This window comes from Emys orbicularis, chromosome 14, assembly GCF_028017835.1.
Source record: "Emys orbicularis isolate rEmyOrb1 chromosome 14, rEmyOrb1.hap1, whole genome shotgun sequence".
NCBI classification, from domain to species: domain Eukaryota; kingdom Metazoa; phylum Chordata; order Testudines; family Emydidae; genus Emys; species Emys orbicularis.
In genome coordinates, this window is record NC_088696.1 from 26,155,017 (window position 1) to 26,167,970 (window position 12,954).

Consider the following 12,954-nt stretch of genomic DNA (forward strand, 5'->3'; position numbering starts at 1 on the left):
CCGCGCGCACTGTTAGCTGCTAGTGGTGGTTTCCTGTCATTTTCTCACTGATGTTCTTTTTATTAAGAGAGGGTTTAACATGGGTGTGGCACCCACTCAACAGGATAGAAATTAAACAATAATTGAGGACATTCAGTGTTAAGGCTGACTGGGCTTGTCATCTATCCCTGCTCCTGTTTTTCTTTGTTAGTAGGGCTCATATAGTATGTAACATCATGGGTAGATCTGGAACTCTTTCAAAATTTAAGAATAGTGGATAGAGTTCAGGAGTTAGTGATTGTCTGGGATCAACATATGTCAAAAACAATATGAAAAAAAGACAGTTCTGATATAATTATATCAAGGGTGTAGTGGCTTTGGAGCATTCCTAAGGAGTGAAAATACAAAATTACCAGCAGATCAAATTTTCAACAAAGGTTATTCCTTAATCTGTCCTATTCCTGCTATACCAGAATACTTTTTCATACGGGTGGTAGTTTGTGGGGGCGGTCATCCGGCATTATTATAAGAGGGAATTAAAAAGGAAAAGGGGGAGGGAGACATAATACTGTTTCATTGTTAAGTTCAGCCCTCTCTCATCTCCCATCTCTGTGCATGCTGGAACTGAATTGCAGTAAACAAACTCCTACACAGGCATAACAATTCTTACAGGGTGGCTCTGATTTGCCCTACTAAAAAGACCACAAAGATTTTATTAAACAAAATGACAAATGAACCCCAGGTGATTTACTTCATAAACATTTTTATTTTTGGAGTAGATGGAGATGTGTACTCCACTTAGGGGTGTGCGTGCCCAGCATGGCAGAGATTTTTGCCTAGAAGTACTTGTGGAGGGGTGGCACTCGTGGCTGTGTCCCCTCCCCCGGCTATATGAAGCGGTGCTGTCCAACCCCCACTCAGTTGGGCTGGAGTTGGAGCTGTGTGGTTGTAGTCTCATCACCTCGCATTTTGTCTTAGCCTACTTTATTGTATGTGGTTAGTGTTAGTAGTTAGAATAAGCAACAGAGAGTCCTGTGGCACCTTTAAGACTAACAGATGTATTGGAGCATAAGCTTTCGTGGGTGAATGCCCACTTCGTTGGATGCATGTAGAATAGAATAGTTAGAATAGTGTTAGTTGATACTTAATGTGCCCCGGTGATGCCCTCATCAGGGTTTAAACACTGTCCTTCATGTGGAGGGGTGATCCCCAACAGTGACCCCCTCACACATGCTTGCTTTGTCTTGGCAAAGCCCACCGTACAGAGCGCTGTTCAATTTGTAAATCGTTTAAGCAGCAGACTCAGGAGCAGTGAAGGAGAATGTTCTCGGGGTCGTCTTTGCAATGGGGAGCTTAAGTTCCCTCTAAGCTGCGCAGCCGTGCGGCAGCCTAGTAAGCGCCACGCAGGCGCTCAGGCCTGCGGTGGGGAGAGATGCCTCTCCCCTGGACCTGCTGCAGCCAGGTGAGAGGCGCCCTCCCTCGGCCCCAGCCCCGGCCCAGACCTGCTGCGGCTGGGGAGAGACGTCTCGCCCATGGCCCCAACCCAGCCCAGACCCAGATCTGCCACAGCTGGGTGAGAGGTGCCCCTCCCTCGGCTCCAGCCCCGGGCCAGACCTGCTGCGGCTGGGGAAGAGGCACCCCTCTCTCAGCCCCAGCCCAGCCTGGACTGGCTGGAGGTAGAGGCGCCTCTGCCGCAGCCCCACCCCCAGCCCTGCTGCAGGCGGGGGAGAGGCACCTCTCCCCCCCAGCCAAGGTGCTGCTGCAGGGAGAGAGAGCTGGGGGAATTCTCTCTCCCCACCATAGCCCCACAATAGGCAGAAAGTGTCGCCTATTGTGCTACTGGGGGGGACCCTCGGTCCCGGCTCCCTCTCCGATGCTTTCCATTGCAGATGTCAGCTGGAGTTTCTGTACACTTCCCCCCCCATTCCGATCATTCTGCAGGTTATCCTCAAGGCGGATTGGGCCAAGATCATCCTCATTGCTCCAGTGTGGCCGAAACAGTGCTGGTTCTCGGACTTCCTTGCTCTGTCGGCTCAGCTTCCCATACCGCTTCCTCTCCATCCTGACCTGCTCACACAGGACCACAGCTGCGCCCTCCATCCTGCAGTCAGCTCCCTGCACTTCACAGCACGGCTGCTGCATGGCTACATGAAGAGAGAGAGCACTGCTCAGAGGCCGTCCTATAAGTCCTTCTCAATAGTAGGAAGTCCTTCACTAGGATGGCCTACTTAGTGAAATGGAAGAGATTCTCTGTGTGTTCCTTGGCCAACAGGCCAATCAACAGAGGCTTCCATCCAGGACATCTTGGAGTACCTGTTACATCTTCAGAAGTCGGGCCTTGCGCTCAGTTCTCTGAGAGTGCATTTGGCAGCAATATCCGCATTGCACCTCCTGATTCAAGAGAAGTCATTTTTTTTCCAGTACCATGGTGATGAGATTTCTGAAGGGGCTCTTCTACTTATATCCTCTGGTCTGTGAACCAGTTCCCGTGTGGAACCTAAACATGGTTTTGGCAGCTCTGATGGGCCCTCCAGTCGAGCCCCTTGTATCCTGTCCACTGCCCCTTCTGTCTCAGAAAATCGCGTTCCTGATAGCCATCACTTCGGAAGAAGAGTGAGAGTTGCAGGTCCTAATGGCTGAGCTGCCTTACATTCAGTTTTCCAAGGACAAGGTAATGCTGTGACCACACACAAAGGTTTTATCTAAGGTGTTCTCTTAGTTTCATCTGAATCAGGTGATATATTTACCTGTGTTTTTTCTCTAAGCCATACTCCTCTCTGGAAGTACAGCACCTTCATAGTCTGGATGGCAAGTGATGTCTAACCTTTTATCTGGACAGGACTAAACAGTTTTGCGCTTTGCCTTGCCTGTTCATGTCGTATGTGGACCCCATGAAGGGGCAAGCAGTCTGTCTCTAGATTAATAATGAGATAGTTTTGGCTATGCTTCCTCAGTGGGTACGGGCTCACTCCATGAGAGCACAAGCAACATCAATAGTGATTGATCATCAGTGAAATTTCCATACTTCTGTTTGCAGGACAGTCACGTAGTCGTTCGTACATACATTTACGGACCACTATGCTATTACCACATCTTCCAGAGCGGACACAGGCCCCGGAAGAAGGTCCTGCGATCCTTATTTCAGTAGACTGTGAGCCCCGCCTCTGGATTGGGGTACTGCTCGTGAGTCATGTACGTGGAATATACGTCTGAATCTACTCGAAGAAGAAGAAGAAACGGTTACTTATTGTAACTGTCGTTCTTTGAGATGTAATCCAGACGTGTATTCCACAACCCACCCTCCATCCCCTCTGCATCGGAGTCTCCTCTCATGGGCTTTTGGATTAAAGGCGTTGCCTCTTGTAGTCAGGGGAGGGGCCACAGCCATGAAGTGCGAACACCACCCATATTGCTAGGCAAAAGTCTTCAGCTTTGGTGCGTTGGGTGCGCACACATCTAACTGGATTTTATGTCTGAATCACATCTTGAAGAACAGCAGTTACAGTAAGTAACCATTTCTTACACAAACATAAAAAGGCACACACATTGTCCAATGAAGTTGATGCTGAAGACCTGATGGAAGGACTGGAATTGGGTTACCGCAGCTATGTTGCAGTGATGTTGAGGGCATTGAAAATATCTTGTTGGTAGTATCTTCATACTCATCAGTGTTCTACTCTTCCTTTTCAAAAGACAAAACTTTATTCAGTGATGCATTTGAGCTTGACGTATCCAAAAGAACTTATTTTTCACACTTTTTTGGGAGGAGCTAGAATCTTTTCTATCTTCTTAACAACTTTTGACAATATTACATTTTTTTCTTTGGTTTAGAAGCATTGCCTGTTTTCATTATTTTAGTCCTTTCACTTGTTTCCAATGAAATGTGAAAAAACATACTGGAATGGTATTTCCTGGTGAAAATGTACACAGCTTCTGGAAATTCACAAGAGAATATATTTAAAAGGCACTGTTGTGTGTGTTTTAATCTGTGGACAACTTTTTGTTGGAGATGACTAATAACTGCACCTCCTTTCCCCAAGGCTGTTTTCCCTACTGTTTGTGCAGTAATTGCTGTGAAGCAAACTGAGTTCTATTTCTTTTTAGAAAGCATGTCAGTAAAATGGTCTGACTGACACTTATGCTGTTTGCCGACTTCATTTGCATGACCTTTAAAGATGAACACAACTACTTTGTTCATTATATACATCATTGGAGCAGCACATTAAATAGAAAATATACAAGTCTCCACGGGAGTTAATTGGCAAGTAACTATTATGGATATGCTTTCAAGAATGCATATTTGATTGTATTTGAATTTCTGACTTTAAAGGGGCTCTTTTAAACCTTCTCTTGGAGAAGGAGCCACATGTGGATCCAGCAGTCAGTGAAAAGAGGGAGCCGTGGATGATTTATACACAGAGATGCAGGTTTTTAGGTTGCAACAGACGAGTGTGTTTTCTGTGACAGTTTGATAAAATCTGACCTTTTAGCATCTGTCCATATTGCAAAATCTCTCAGGCATTGATGGAAGACGGAGAAAACTTTTCTCCTTATCAATACAAAGCTCTGCAATATTCAAGTGTTTCTAGTGATGTGAACGTTAAAACTTTGCACATTACATACACAATTTAAATTGTCATGTGTTGCTATTCAAACTGGAACCACTAGAGGGTGTCAAACATTTCTTAAAGAAGCATGCATCTATGCTAATGAACATGCTTTTCAACAGAGAATAGGTGGTAGGACTTCTGCCTGCCTGCTAGGTTTCAAGATGAGTGCTCTGCTTACATAATTATCTAAAGTGAAGACATTAGTAACTTTCTTTAGTTACCAATAGTTCTTCATAGTTTTACCAGTTTTATTTTAGACTTCCCATCTCATCCATTTTAAAACATAAGTACTGGTGTTGTATAATAATGGCATGTAACACAATTTTAAGCTAAAATGTTCAGATCATCAATATTTTTATAAGGGCTTCATTAAAATACTATCCTTAGAAATGCTTGTTTTGAAATAAAGCTTTCTGTGCAGATATAAATGCCTAACTATAAATATTTTTTTTAATAAATTGATTGAAAACTCTTTGGCTACCAGTGTATTGCATCAGGAAAGAACAAGTTATCTTTGAGGTATTAGCAAGAGATTCAGATAATTCTTCAGTGAACAAGGAAATACAGAACTTAAGGACCAAATATATCCTTCTGTGCCAATTACATTGAGTTTAAGTTGCACTCACTTAGTCAGTAGCCAGATTTATCCCTCCCTTCTTAACTCTTCTAACTACTCTTGCAGGATTGTGTGTGTAATGTTAGGCTCAGGATGTGCGGGAATGCTTGTACACAACAGGATAAATTAAGACTGAAATGTTTGTAATTTTGCCTTTGAATTTTCCTGGCTTTTATTGAGTTTTAATAGCTGTTTTGTGTTTCAGTGTAGGGTTTGCATCTATTAAAAATTTAAGTTTTTCTGCATGCACAGATTGTTTCTACAAAGTCCTTTATGTAAGTAAGCCCTGGTTCCACAATAGAAGCTTTACAAGTGAACCCCTGCACCTGTGTGGTGCCTTCAGTGGGCTGTGCACCAGGAAATGGCTGAGTCCATTAGGATCCAATTAAAGAATTGGGGAGACACAAAATAAAATGGTACCATATAACTTTTTCTTGCAAACTGTCTCAAAGATGCTTTAATTATCATAAAAAAATCATTACAGATTTATGTAATGAATACTATCAGACAGAAATGTGGAGGTAAAAAGAGGGGAGAAAAGAAACGAAGGGGTGGTAGGAGAGAGGGAGACTGCTTTTCTTTGAAATATAAAGTACATGGGATAATGCCGGTGCAAAAAGACACAAGGTTCTCTGAGAGTATGTCTGTGAGTCATTTGTTATGAATCAGGCCTTGATGCCATCTAATGGCTCCTTTCTACACCATTAAAAAGGACTTTCCATTAACATTGGAGCAATATGTAGGGGTACGGTTAGTGCTTGTTACCTCTCCTACTCCTAGTGAATAAAAGCTTGTAAATAGATTTGATTTAACATCTTTTTCTTGTGTTTTGTTTGCAAGCAAGGGCTACCAAAAATAGCAATCAATATATTTTGCCACTGATCTTCTAGGTGGGAGGAAGGTGTATACTGAATGATCTATTCAACAGGAAAAGCATTGTGTCATGGGGTGGTGTTTCGATGGGAGTGCAGTTCCATGTGATGTACAAATACGGTAATCTGGAAACACCCAGCTTTTACAGTTTAAAGACTGATCACATGCTTGCAGCTGGAGTTCATGTGAATCCTTTTTTTCATTAGGCTATGAGTAGCCGCTACTGTTCTGCATTCTCAAAATGAAGTCAACATTTTAGTACAAAAACAGAACTGCTTTATCAGACATCCTCCATCTGTCCTTAACTTTTACCACACATCTACTCCATATGTAAAAGTTTGTTGTTTATATCTGATGCAATCTTCCATATTAAAAAGAGAACTGAAGATATAGTAGAAACATTTTAAAAAAAAAATTATCCATTTTTTTTTAAAGTTTAGTACCATATATTATAGTTCAACTAGCGTAATTTCTATGTGCATTGATGAGGGAATCTGTTAAAATCCCTCTAGCAATTGCTGTGTTTAAATAAGTTTATTGCTAGTGAAATTCTGATACTAGTGTGGACAGGACCTAAACCAAGTTGAAAGTCCGTGTTAAAGTGTGTTAGCCTAACCTAACAAGACCCATATGCGGGAGCATACGTTTTTCTACAGTAGAGGTCTTTAGAAGAAGCTGCTGTCAGCCGACTTTCTAGGCTTGTGGTGATGACACTTGGGCCCTGTTTTTGTTCTTTTGAAGACTGCCATATTTTTTTCTATTTTCTGTATCAACCTCTAGCGTTTGGACAACGTTTATAAAGCTGCTGCTTTTCTTAAATTTTAATTTGGATGGACTGCTTTGTTACTGATGGGGGAAAAACAGCACCACAAAAAGGAATCTTAATGAAGCTTCGGTTATGCTTTTGCACAGCAAAGGAAATTATACTTATGTGGCAGACATAAGTAGTTCAAAACATCTTAAATATTCAAGGTTTTGTTGTTAATAATTAATTGTACCAGTCACTAATTTTTGAATATTGAAACTTGGAAACAATTTAGATTCTTAAATGATCAGGAATTTCAGTAAAAGATATTCAGACACATGGTTATATTATTAAGCTGTTATTCCACCTGTCACATTGTATTTAGTCTCTCTAATGCCCTCATACAGATCTGCCTTTGTATGGTATTTATTAACCTCTTGCAAAACTAGCATTACTTGTCACTATTGTGGGTCTTCAGTCTGTCAGATTAATGCAATAATAAAATTGGGTAGTGCCCACCTATAGCAATGGCACTTTGTAGCACAGGGTTATAGACAGTCTAATTTTCTCCAAGGAAAGCTGTTACAGATGTAAAGGGAAAATTGATATCCATGTACCCGTTAAATTCAGGCTGTAAATTTAAGCTGTCTTTCATGTTAGCATATCAAATTATGTAAATAAATGCATGCACATTTTAAGTTAGAATTTAATCCACTGATTAAACAGCTGTGTTGAATTAAATTAACTCGATTTGCCATATTTAAAAATTGTTACAGTTACAAGGGATAAGGGAGAGAAGTGAGGGAAAGGAAGGGTGATAGCTGTGAAAAAGTTATGATACTGTTTGGAACTGTAATTTCTTCCTACTTACCCATGCTCTTGTCCAACCCTTTAGCGATTAAGCTCCAATTCCATGGGATTTAAGCATATGTTTAAATGCTTTGCTGAATCGAGACCTGTGCCCAACAAAGCTGCTTCTACATTTGAACCTTGAAAATCTCATGAGGCCTACATTGCCCATTTCACCCTTCTTGTATCATGAGTACCCCATTTTAGTAGGAACCAAAGCAACTCCCAATCTCTACCTCTGGTAGTTTTATTTATTTCTACACACTGATGCAACTTTTTGAAGGGCTACAACTTAAAAATGTTCCCATTATAGGTTTGTTTCTTTATCCATAAGAATTTTTTTTTTCTGTTTTTTTCTGATTCCTCCTCGGAAAGATGTTAGGTTATCAAGACAGCTACTGAAACTGCACCTTGCAAGATCCTGATATTGCTGGACTTGCCATAAGTTGTTTTACAGATGCTTCTGCCTTCACCTTTTCTCACCACGGCTCTTGATAGTTAGGTTTGTCTCAGTTTACCTAGTTTGCTATTTTTCCTAAGGTTAAGGAGGCTGGATGTATTCAGTAGTTGTTGAGCCCTCGAGAATAACAGCAAATTTGTTATAACTTCATAAAGTTAAATGTAACTGTCACTTAATTATAGAATCATGCCCTCTCCTTCAACAGACAAATTTAATATAAAACCATATCATTACAGGGTGTGGTGATATTTACTGTGGAGTTCAATGATTTACAGTCACCTTTAGTAGTTTTAAAACCCTTCCCATGGTTTTTAGGATTCATCTTTCCAAAGCGCTTCCTGTTTATTCTGACTAGTTTAATACAGATTATATGGCAGAGCATTTAGGCCTGTTCTGTATATCTGCTTTGTGAGGGTCATGAGATAGCTCCTGCAGTATAGCACATCATGTATCAGTTTCTTCTGAGCCATCAGTGTTTTGTTTGGTTATGGCACAAGCAGAAAGACTGTGATAAACTTAGGAAATGATATGTGCTTATGTGTAAAATATATATAGTTCTCCCCCACACACTATAAAACAAACAAATTTCCTAAATAAATTTGGATAGTTACTTTTTCAGTCCATGCATGCTTTGCTAAATTAATTTTTCTGTTTTGTTCAAATATGACAAAATAAACTAAGGTTTTTAAAAAAGTTATTCAATTAAAAATCTCTCTATTTATGGGTTCCAGTTAGGACACATGGCTACCTACCATAGGCTTCATGGAATCTGGCATTTGTGGAATTATGCCCTAATTTATTAATACTGCATGTCACAGTTAGGATACCAGTATCACTGCTGTTAAAAGTATAAAAATGATGCAGAGTTCAAAAATCTGTTTCTAGTTGGCCAAAGGGTTAAAAAAAACCCAAACCTTGTATTCAACCACTTCTAGTAATCATGCACTATGTGAATTTTAGACATGCATTACTCTGCCTGGAACAAATATTTCAGTAAGGAATTGGGATTAGAATATCATCCTTTAATCAGTTACATTAATTAAGTTGTATATTCAACAATGGAAACATGAGATGCTTGTCCACTGATTACAGAGGAAGAAAGACTGTTTTTACACAAGTATTACGGTAAGGCTGCTTGTTTCCAGATTTGTTCCTTTGGGTTTTAGGTTTGTTGTTTTCATGCCTGATGTCTTCTGATTCTGACTTTTTTCTGCGTGTTTCACACAGGCGCACCTATGTTGGCAGTATGCCTGGTCGAATAATCAATGGCTTGAAGACTGTTGGGGTTAACAATCCAGTGTTTCTGTTAGATGAGGTTGACAAACTGGGGAAGAGCCTGCAGGGAGATCCTGCAGCTGCTTTGCTTGAGGTAAGATATGGAATCATCTTATTCTCCCTGTCACATACTGTACATTCCAAAAATTAATTCATTTCAGGCTAGCAGAATTTTGAATATCATTCTCAGGAAGAAAGTGTTAGTTTTGTGAGGGCATAGTGGGACTTGTACTGAGTGAAAGACAGGCTGAGGTGATGGTTTTGTGTACTGCTAGTCAGTGAACTTGATCATAGTTGGATCTTGCAGTTTCTCATACATAGTGCAAACTCTACTGGCTGCACATCTTCTAAAATACTTACAAGGACAGTGATCTTTGTTTAAACTTTTAGTCCTCTTGCTGACTTCACAATGGCCTTTTTACACATGCTCAACGTAGTGTTTTAAACTTTAATAAAAAGTCAGACATTTTAATTGTACCAAAATAGATTCTGTTAAGAATACTATTACACTATTAAAATCTTTAACCACATAGCTTTTTTTATTGATATAACATTATTACCAGATGTGAAGAAGACCTGCGGGCTAACCAGCATATGTGTTGGTAGTTAAATCTAGGTATAGCTGGACTTTTTTTTTTTAAGGTTTTCCCTGGGATTTAGTCTTTTTTATTTTATTTTTAAGCTTTCACTGGTACAAGCTAATACTACAATGAAGTACATGACTTAGTACAGGGAGGATCACATAAGTATTTACACTATCATTGTTGTTACATTTTAAATCAGCATTTTTGTAGTGAACATCTGATTAGAGACAAAAATTAGAGGGCTCTGTGCGTTTCTCTTGCCTCCAGACACCGCCCCCTGCAGCTCCCATTGGCCGGGAACAGGGAACCACGGCCAATGGGAGCTTCGGGGGAGGTACCTGGAGGCACAGCAAGGGCAGCATACACAGAGCCCTCTGCCGCCCCCTCCGCCCCCCAGGGGCCGCAGCACTTCCTGGAGCGGCGCGGGACTGGGGACAGGGCAGGCAAGCAGGGAGCCTGCCCTGGCCCCGGTGTGCGCTGCTGCCACCCCGGAGCCCGAAGCCCTCCTGCACCCTGCCCCCCAATTTCCTGCCGTAAGCCCCCTGCCTGCATCTCGCACCCCAACTCCCTGCCCTGAGCCCCCTTGTATACCCCGCACCCCTCCTGCACCCCAACCCTCTGCCCTGAGCCCCCTGCTGCACCCCGCACCCTTCCTGCACCCCAACCCCCTGCCCTGAGCCCCCTCATACACCCCGCACCCCTCTTCTGCCCCAACCCCCTGCCCTGAGCCCCTTCCTGCACACCGCACTCCCTCCCACACCCTGCACTCCCTCCCGCATCCCAACCCCCTGCCCCAGCCCTGCATACAATTTCCCCACCCAGATGTGGCCCTCGGCCCAAAAAATTTGCCCACCCCTGTGCTAAAGTCACAGAGGTTCATTAAAGTCACAGACCTCCGTGACTAAATTGTATTCTTAGCGGTTATCTCTGAGAACTCCTGGAGGATGAATGAGGTATCAGAGGACTGGAGAAGAGTAAGCATTGTTCCTGTGTTTAAAAAGAAGGACAAAGTTCAGGGAATTATAGTTCAGTCAGCCTAACTTTGAAACCTGGAAAGATACTGAAATAAATTATTAAACAATTATTTTTTAAACACCAAGAGATTAATAGGAATATAAGAAATAGCCAGCATGGATTTGTCAAGAACAAATCATGCCAAACCAACCTAATTTCCTTCTTTGAGGGGGTTACTGGCCTCATGGAAAAGGCTACATTTTAGTCACGGGTATTTTTAGTAAAAGTCATGGACAGGTCATGGGCAGTAAAGAAAAATTCACGGCCTGTGACCTGTCCATGACTTGTACTATATACCCCTGACTAAATCTTTGTGGGGGGGGCACCACGAGTGCTTGGTGGGGGGGGCGGAAGTGCATCAGTTTTCATTTCATCAACATGCCCCTGCAATCCCTAGGCGGAGGCGTGGTCAGAAGGCTCTGCGTGCTGCCTCTGCCCTGAGCACTGTCTCCGCAGCTCCCATTGGCCGGGAACCAATGGGAGCTGCGGGTGCGGTGCCTTCACGTGGAGGCAGTGCACAGAACCGCCTGGCCATGCCTCTGCGTAGGAGCTAAGAGATGTTTCCGGGGGGCCCCCCCGAGGTAAGTGCTGCCCAGAGCCCTCTCCCCCTCCCGCATACCAACCCTCGAACCCCCTCCCACACCCAAACTCCTGCTGCTGCTGGGGGAGGAGGGTGCAGCTGGCCCAGGGGCTGGCTGCAGAAGTCCCTGAGGTCCTGGAAAGTCACGGAATCCATGACTTCCGTGACAAACTCACAGCTTTACTCATGGAGAGGGGAAAGCAGATGATATATCTTGATTTTTAGTAAGGCTTTTGACACAGTCCCACATTACATTCTCATAAGCAAACTATATAAGTATGGTATGGATGGATTTACTATAAGGTGGGTGCACAACTGGTTGAAAGACCATACTCAGAGTAGTTATTAGTGCTTTGCTATTAAACTGGGAGGGCGTATCTGGTGGTTTCCCACAGGGATCAGTCCTGGGTCTGGTACTATTCAATATATTTTCATTACTGATTTGGATAATGGAGTGGAGAGTGCGTTTTTAAAATTTGCGGATGAAACCAAGCTAGTAGGAGTTCTAAGCACTTTGGAGGACAGGATTAGAATTCGAAATGACCTTGACAACATGGAGATTTGGTCTGAAATCAGCAAGTTGAAATTCAGAAAAGACAAGTGCAAAGTACTTCAGTTAGGAAGGAAAATCAAATGCATAACTACAAAATGGGAAATAACTGGCTGGGTGGCAGTACTGCTGAAAAGGATTCAGGGGTAATAGAGGATCACAAATTGAATATCAGTCAACAATGTGATGCAGTTGTGAAAAAAGGCTAATATCATTCTTGCCTTATACGTGATAAAAATGACTCATTTTTGAGAATGTCAACCAGTCCCTTGAGATTCAGAATGAGTGCAAGCCAGTGTTTTAGTCCTCTTTTGTGGTGTTATGTTTAATTCAAATTAATTTGCAATCTGTGTGCCTGAAAGAATCTCATATTCTCTTATTAATTAACTTTGAAAAAGTCCAAACAATGCACGGTCATCTAATTAAATAATTCTCTAGCTATCAAGTACCCATTCCTGAAATGCCTAGAAAGCCTCCAAGTATGATGAAACATGGCAATGAGCTTTAAGCCGGGGGGGGGGGGGGTTGGATGGGGCGACGGGGCAGTCAGGGGCAGGGGTTCTGGGGACAAGGAGAAGGGGTGGTTGGATGGGGCAGGAGTCCCGGGGGGGCCGTCAGGGAACAGGGGGGGTTGGATGGGGCAGGAGTCCCCGGGTGGGGGGCAGATAGGAGATGGGGACCGGGCCACAACCCCCTCCCCTAACCGGCCCTCCATACAATTTACGAAACCTGATGCGGCCCTCAGGCCAAAAAGTTTGCCTGCCCCTGGTTTAATGAGTCTCTATTTCTTGATACAAACCCATTGTGGAAATTCTGATA

General features: G+C 42.7%; 1 protein-coding gene across 2 annotated transcripts in view; it reads left to right on the top strand.

Annotated features, from left to right (window-relative positions):
* LONP2 (lon peptidase 2, peroxisomal) overlaps positions 1–12,954 on the top strand; it is an 83,039-nt gene that overhangs the window by 26,116 nt on the left and 43,969 nt on the right. For both annotated transcript variants that reach the window (XM_065416470.1, XM_065416471.1), the window contains one exon: positions 9,360–9,501. In XM_065416470.1, the coding sequence (XP_065272542.1) occupies positions 9,360–9,501 (142 nt within the window). The remainder of the gene's footprint in view (positions 1–9,359; positions 9,502–12,954) is intronic.